This window comes from Pteropus vampyrus, unplaced genomic scaffold (genome assembly GCF_000151845.1).
Source record: "Pteropus vampyrus isolate Shadow unplaced genomic scaffold, Pvam_2.0 Scaffold166, whole genome shotgun sequence".
In the NCBI taxonomy this organism is placed as follows: Eukaryota; Metazoa; Chordata; class Mammalia; order Chiroptera; family Pteropodidae; genus Pteropus; species Pteropus vampyrus.
Window position 1 is genome coordinate 1,983,899 of NW_011888947.1, and position 7,785 is coordinate 1,991,683.

The window sequence follows — 7,785 nt, forward strand, 5'->3', positions numbered from 1 at the left end:
CAATGTGAGCAGTGTGCATTGGGAGAAAAGTTGGGCTGTGTCAACTCTCCATTTGGGAATTTCAGAAATCTGAACTAGAATTGCTACACATAGGCGTGACTCCACGATGTGATGTTTGCCTGACCCCGGTGTAGCTTCTTATCCCCCAGTTTTCCCAGAATCCAGGCTGGGGCCACTCCCGGGTCCTCATCTTTTTGATTTCTTCCTCTTGTCTTCCCTTCCCTCCTTCCTTCCCTGAGTGTTTTGAGAGAGGTATTTTTAAAGTTACAAGACAACTTTGGGGACAAGACCTATCAATTCAGGACAACCCTCTGGGACGTGGCGCTCCTGGCACAGCGTAACACAGAGCCTTGCCCGGGCCAGAGCCCTGGTCTCTGGAATGTGCTTGCAGCCACATCGGAGAGGTTCTAGGACAACTGGATCTGATGCACAAAACCGTACCCTGTGTTTAGCTGCTCGGAGGCAGTGGCGGTGGGCACAGAGGAGATGTCACCTATCGAGTGCTCTGTCTGCTTCTCTTTCCTTCGTCACCTTCTCTCAACATAGTTTGAAGCTTACAGAAAAGTTGCAAGAACGCGGAGATCTCCCGTGCATTTTGCACGAGACCCAAGCATTTAGCCACATTTGCTTTATCGGCTTTCCGTACATACCTGTGCATGTTATGATTTTCTGGCTGAACCATTCCAGAGTTAAGTTACAGAGACGATGACCTTGACCCCAAACACTTCAATATGTGTTTCCTAAAAGCAAGGACCCTCTTCCAGAACACAGTACAGTGATCAAATCAGGTAACGGAGCATTGGCCCCACGCTGTCACCTGATAGATGGTTATCTTTCCTTTGACGATTTTCATCTTTCAGACACAGAAATGGGTAATGAGCTCCGCGTTTCCCGGGTTCAGCAGCAGACAGCATCCGCCTGTCTTCGTTGTAGATCTGCCCTGCGCCCTGCGCCACTGCCGCCGTTTTTCTGGAGTATTTTGCAGCAAAGTCCTGACATCGCTTCATCTGCGAGGACTTCAGCATAAATCATTCAAACCCTGGGATGGCACGTGTTGTAAAAATCTCTTGGGTGGGCTGTGACTAGCACTTAGAGAGGCGAGGATAGACTATAAAACCATGGTAGGCCATGCACAGCGTGCGTGGTTGGCGGTGATGTTAAGTGTCTTTATTACAGTGGCCATCGTGGGTCCTGGGTTTATTCGTTGATGATCAGGGCTGCAGGACCCCTGGGCAGGAGAGGGAGAGAGACGAGGAGGAGTGGGAGAGAGATGGAAGTAAGGTCTGTGCCACCACCCACCTGAAAGCTCCCTGTTTGAAAGCGGATAGTCCAAAGTGCTGGGCTTGAACCCCGGCCCTGCCACTTGCTATCCATATGACTTTGTACAAGTTAACTAACCTCTCTGTGCCTCAGTTTCCTCGTCTGTGAAGTAGGGATAGGAACAGTCCCAACCTTATGGGGCCATTGTGAGGATTAACTGACCGTGAATCTCTGTCAAGGGGCTCTGCCCAGTGCCAGGCGCACAGTGAATGCTCAGGAAGGGTGCCCGCTGTTCCTACAGGCCGAGTCTTGGGCTCTCTCTTCCTCCAGCCCTAGCCCCTCCTCTTCCCCTCAGGAAGGATACACTTTCCTTACCATCTCATCCTGCACATTAGAATCCCTAAGGAAGCTTTTAAAAAATCCCTGGGCTGGGCCACACCCCAGGCCAATTACCCTGGAATCTCTGGGGTGGGCCCGAGGCATTGGTACTTTTAAAAAGTGTTTAGGCCATTCTGATGCACAGGGAAGATGTGGTGCTTAGTGCTGCTCCATTCGTCAGGAGCATCCCTTAAGTCTTTGCTAAATGCAACTCCTGAACCTGCAGGTGGGGTGGGGCCTGAGAGCCTGCATCTCTCACAAGCTCCCGGTGGTGTCCATGCTGCTGGTCCAGACCTCACCCTGAGGAGTGAGGCCCTGGAGAAAAGGCCCCGCTGGGGACCACTTAACCTCCCTTCCCTCCATCGCCATCCTAAATAATAGCAGCTGACACTTCTTGGGCTTCTGCTCTGTGCCCGGCACAGAGTGAAGCCCTTTGACAGCCATCACCTCCCAGCATCCAGTCCTCGCTGCTACTCGATGAGTCTGTGAGTGCATCACTCCCATTTTAAAGATGAGGAAAGGGAAGTCTGAGATGGTTAAGGAACCCGCCTGCTGTCGCCTGGCTCTGGTCCCGGACTGGAGAGCTGCTGTTCCAGTGCCTGCTCCTAAGCGAGAAATGCTTCCTTTTGGAAACGGCTATCCTGAGTCTGTCCTCATCGGTGTCTGTCTCTCTCTCTCTCAGTATCTTTCTGTCTCCTCTCTCCCCTCTTCCCTCTGCAGTCCGTCTCCTAGTGCATGTCTCCAGTTCACCCCACAAATCTAACCTGACTAAAATTAAAGCCTTTATCCTGGCCCTTCCTCCACACTGGCCCATCCTGGGGTCCCTCCATCTCCCAAGCCTGTGTATCACCTGGACTTCCAGCTGCTTCTTCCTCCCACTGTCTTTGAAGTTCAGGCTTCACAATTTCTGGCCCAGAGCAGAGCTTCTCTGACCTTAACAAGCTCATGGATCCCAGGGGACCTTGTTAAAATACCGATTCTGGCTCAGTGCATCTGGGTGGGCCTGAGATGCTGCATTGCTAACAAGCTCCCAGGGGTGCGGCACGGCCCGTGTAGGAAAGGCCTGGTAGACCCTAGTGTTCCCTAGCTGGCGCCTGGCCTGCACAGCCTCCTAGGATGCAGACTTGCACGGTACCTGAGAATAACCTCTGAACCCTGAAGCCCCCAAGGCCTAGCTCATCTTTGCCTCTCTACATCCTATTCCTGCCGCTACTTCCCACCCTCTGGTTCCTCCTGTGGACCATGCCCTTCTCGTCCTCTGGACCTTTGCACATTCTGTTTCCAGGGCCTAAAAGGCTGTTCCCTGCTTGGCCCACTCCTGCCCATTTTTAGGGACATGGTCCCCAGGCCTCCCAGGGCAGGAACCCTCCTTCGTCTTGCTGGCCTCAGTCTGCTTCCCCTGGGCTCACCATGCCTCTCTCTGGGCTCGTCGGCTTGTCTTTCTCTCTCACTAGTCTGAACAACATAGATTCAGGTGTGGTGCCCTGTTTGGCCTTGTGTCCACCTTTGTGGAGGCCTCTTTGACATCAGCTGCCAGGATGAGGAATGTGTGGGGGATGGGGCTGGGAGGTTGGGAGGTCTGACCCCAGGGGATAAGGTGGTAGGGAGGGTGGGGAACATCCAAGAATGGTTGGCAAGCCAGAGCTTCCCTGTTAGCGTCGCCTGCCTTAGATCCCAGCCTCCGCGCAGGAGAAGCAGGCCATGGATTTCAGAGCGCCGGGGCCCTGTGACACCTGTGTCAGAGATCAGAGAGGCGGTTCTCATGGCCACCCTCCACTTCTCCCCGTTATCAGCATGGCACACAGGGGCCTCCCTGTGGATAAGAGGGTGAGCTCCCCACGAGCTCCCCACCATCAGCCTCTCAAAGCCTTAAGGAGCCCTCCAAAGTGGAAACCAGAGCCTCTCTTTCCCAGGAAGGCCTGCAGAGCCTTGAAAGCCCCTGTGGGGTAGGCTCCAGCCGGGGGTCAGGGCAGTCCTAGGTTCAGATCCCAGCTCCACTCTCATAGTAAGCTGGGTAGCCTTTGGTAGGCAATGCCGCTTCTCTGAGCCTTGATTTCCACATCTGTACAATGGGGACAGTAATAGTGCCCCACAGGGTCGTTGCAGAGGATTGAGTGTCAGGAGCACACAGGTGCTTGAGCACTGTCAGCTGCTGCCTCTCTTTAGTTCATTGATAGCACTAAAGATGCATCACGTTGCAGGAAGATCGTGGGAACACTGGCTGAGACTATTTTAATGCCCGTGAACTGGGGACTACGAGCCCCTTAATGGCTTAATCCATTAGATCTCCAAAGAATCTGCATTTTAAAAAGGGCACTCATCATGGCGGGCTTTGGGGCACCTCCTAAGCCTAGCCTGAGGGTCTTCACATCTTGAAGTCAGCCACCATCTTCGGCCCCTAAAAGGCCAGGTGGTGTGGGTGCCTCATTGTCAGCCCCCGACCACACCCTCACCTTCAACTTTACCCGCTGACCTGACCGCAGCCAGCCTCCAGTATATTTAGCTTTGAGGCGCCTGAAAGTTTTTTCCGACAGCACAGACTCAGCTTTGAGCAAATTCAGCCCAGATGTAGTCAGCAGGCGCCACGACCTGGAGGCCGTGGTTTCTCTCCCCGCTGCTTCCTGTTGTGCACCCATCAGGGCCCCGGGGGTGGGGGCCTGGCCACACGTGGCCAATATAAACAAGCCTCTCCTTTCTCCGCAGGCTACAGAGGCGCCGACATGGGGCTTAAGCTGTCCTGTCTGAAAGGTAAGGTGGGCGGCTCTCCCCCACCAGCTCTTCTGTGGGTGGGTGTGGGGTGGGTGTGGGGTGGGGACTGAGAGGGAAGGGAAGGGAAGGAACGAGGCAGGAGAGGGTGTGAGGGTAGACCCGGAGACCCTAGTGTTGCTGTCCTGCAGAGGGAGGGGCAATCCCACTTAGGCAGCACCCGTACACAGTAGGCACCCTATAAATGCTTGCTCTGACTCTGAGGGCTCCTCCTGACCTTCCCTTCCCTTTGTTGAGTGACATAGGAAAGTTGCAGCGCCCCTTGGGCCTCAGTTTCTCCCTCAGAGGGATTAATCCCAGGCTGTGGAGCGTAAGGGAGTAAGAGGTCCTAGACGTAGGTGCCAGGCACGCTCAGGGTGTTTGCTCTCTGCCCCGCCGGCCTGTTATCACCAAGATAGGAGGTCAAGCCTGGCAGGCTTGGGGAAGGCAGGCCGGGAGAGGGGAACGGCCAGCAGGGAGAAAGTTCTAGGACACAGAATCTCTGAAGGGTGTTTTAGGTGTTGGCAGCGGCAGCCCAGACCTCTGTCCCGTGCTCTAGACCTTTCTGTCCGGCATCGCCCAGCGCCTCAAGGTCACCCAGATCAATATGGCCTACATGGAGACCTCCCCTCAAGGCCCATTATTTCGTGACAAATGCTCCCACCCCACATTTACCCAGCCTGAAATCTGGGAGTTGCCCCGGATGGCCCTGCCTCTTCTCCTGGATGCTTGAGGCATGCCCCTGGCTCCATCCCTCTGCCACAGGAAGTCAGGAGGCATGGGAAGGTCGGGCCAGACTGAAAGACCACCCTTCAGGTCCCACAGCTGGGGTGAGTGAGCCCAGCGGAGCATCTGGTTGGTCCAGCTCAGGGCGTACGCCTGCCCCTCACTGGGGTGCGAGGGGGTGGAGCATCTTGATGGACAGCTAGCTCGTCCAAGACCACATGCAAATGGGAAGCAGTGGTTTCCCTGGAGAAAATCAGGGTGTCCTTTGCAGAGTAGGGATGGGGTATTGGAGGATCATGAACAATCCACATCCTTCCGGGTCCAGGTCTCTCTCAGGCTCCAGGCTGAGCCCACACAGGAGTTGGAGGTGTTTGTTGAGCGAGCATCCATGGGGGTGGAGGTCTCTAGGTTGGCTCCCAAGACCAAACTTTAGAGCTCCAGGACTCTCACCCTTGGACTTCGCTGGCAGTTTTCCCTGTGCCCTACACAGAGTAGGTGGTCAGTACAAACTTTTCGTTTTGGTTTTTATTGTGGTAAACTGTAATATGTAACAAATATGCATAACAAGATTTATCGTTTTAACTCTATTTAAGTGTATAGTTCTGTGGCATTAAATACATTAACCATTGTTGTGCAACCATCACCACCATCCATTCCCCGGACTTTCTCATCTTCCCAAACTGAAACTGTGCCCATTCAGTACTAACTCTTCATTTCCCTTCCCAAGCCCCTGGCAGCCACCATGCTACTTTCTGTCTCTATGGAGCTGACTACTCTAGGGACCTCTCATAAGTGGAATCATACAGTATTTGTCTTTTTGTGGCTAGTTGATTTCATTCAGCACAATGTCCTCAAGGCCCACCCATGTCGCAGCATGTGTCAATGCTTTATTCATTTTTATTTATTTATTTGTTTGTGCCTACAGCACCTGGTCTTCGTAGGTGGTCTTCCATCCGAGTACTAACCAGGCCCGACCCTGCTTAGCTTCCGAGATCAGACATTGGGCTTGTTCAGGGTGGCATGGCCACAGACCATGGACCGTGGCTCCACTGGGGCGCGAACGCTTTATTCCTTTTTAAAGCTGAATAATATTCCATCGTGTATATAGACCACATTTTGTTCATTCATCTGTCGATCGACACTTGCATTGCTTCCACATTTTGGCTTTTGTGTCAAGACATCGTTGAGAAATAAATCAAGTCCCTGGAGGAACCTCTGGGGCCACCTATCTATCTTCCAGCCCCAGGCTGGGCTGGTCAGCCTGGGAAGAGACCCAGGAACGGCATATACTGAAAGTTCCTGGGAGATTACCCACACACACACACCCCACCCAGGACCGAAAGCCCAGGCAGCAGGCTGAGTGCTCCTAGGGCTGAGAGCTTCTAAAAGGGCTTTCTTCCGGACTGAGCCCTGGAGGAGCTAAGTGCTGGATGGGAGCCTGCAGGACCAAGGTTTGCTCATACATTTTTCATTGCTAGCTCTCTGGGGCCAGCCCACCAGCCCAGGCTGCCAGCCCTCGGCCCACCCCCCCAGCCCTCCCCGCCCACACCCCACTCTGCTTTGGCCAAAACAGACGTGAGCGTGACTTGGGGCAGGGAGGGGGTCAGGGCACAGAACCCTTTTCTCTGTACTTAACCAAGACAGCCCGGGACTGCCAGTCCCGATGCCCCAACACCCCAGACCTTCGTCTGCGAGCCTTATTTTCACTTTCTCCGTCAGGGGTATGTCACATCTGAGGAAACCTCAGCGCACTGGGTACCTGCCCCGTAGCCCTGCAGCCCTCATAGCTATCCGTGTGCCTTCTCTCACCTGGCTCCTCGCAGGCGTGGTTTTACTTGATTGTCAGTGCTGGCACGTGTAGTTCTGTGCGCTTTTCTTTCTTTCTTAGTCAATGTTTGGGTCCGTTTCCTGTCTTTCCCAAGGCAGTATCATTTTCATAGTTCTTTACTGCCCGTGTCAGATTCTGTCAAGAGCTGGTCTTTGGGTTGTTTCCAACTTGTTGATTTTGTAGATAATGCCATTTTGAACATCTTTGCTTTCTGATTTTGTAAATTATTATTTCTTTGGGATAAATTCCAGCAATCAGAATCCAGGTCAAATAATCAGGATAAATGGTGGATTCTTATTGGAGGGTTAGCCCGGGCAAGGACCTTCTCTGCATTGGATGTGGGTGACTCATCTGTCCCTCCTCCCGCCCCGAGGTGGATGCTATTGTAATTTCCAGTTACCAGGTGAGGAAGCTGAGGCACCGAGAGACACTGCAGTTTGCCTGGAGCCACATGGCTGGTTCCCTTAAGGAATCTAAACCCAGGCAGGCTGGTCCCTGAGGTCTGGCTTCAGCTACCACCCCTGCAGCCTCTTCAGAGGAAAATATTTTAATTCTACATTTAAAGTAGCCATTGTACCCAGAAACTTTAGCCACATGAGCTCTTAAATCTTTACGTTAATGTTCTAAGATGATATTTAGTGACCTGGGGCCGCAGTAACAAATAACAGAAACTTGGGCACTGTGGGAAGGGAGGCTTAAAACAACAGAAATGTATTCTCTCCCAGTTCTGGAGAGCAGAAGTCCTAGATCGAAGTGTCACAGGGCCGTGCTCCCTCTGAAGGCACTGGGAGAGGATCCGTCCCGCCTCTTCTGGCTCCTGGGGGCTCCAGGCGTCTCTTGGCTTGTGG

General features: G+C 53.3%; 1 protein-coding gene and 1 pseudogene across 1 annotated transcript in view; one reads left to right on the forward strand and one right to left on the reverse strand.

Moving 5' to 3' along the window:
* Positions 1-1,922: 1,922 nt before the first annotated feature.
* CUNH16orf74 (chromosome unknown C16orf74 homolog) overlaps positions 1,923-7,785 on the forward strand; it is a 23,410-nt gene continuing 17,547 nt past the window's right edge. Inside the window, exons 1-2 of the mRNA XM_023536667.1 lie at positions 1,923-2,123; positions 4,342-4,386. Coding sequence (XP_023392435.1) covers positions 4,359-4,386 — 28 coding nt within the window. The 5' untranslated portion in view covers positions 1,923-2,123; positions 4,342-4,358. The remainder of the gene's footprint in view (positions 2,124-4,341; positions 4,387-7,785) is intronic.
* On the reverse strand, positions 6,026-6,141 carry LOC111745836 (annotated as a pseudogene).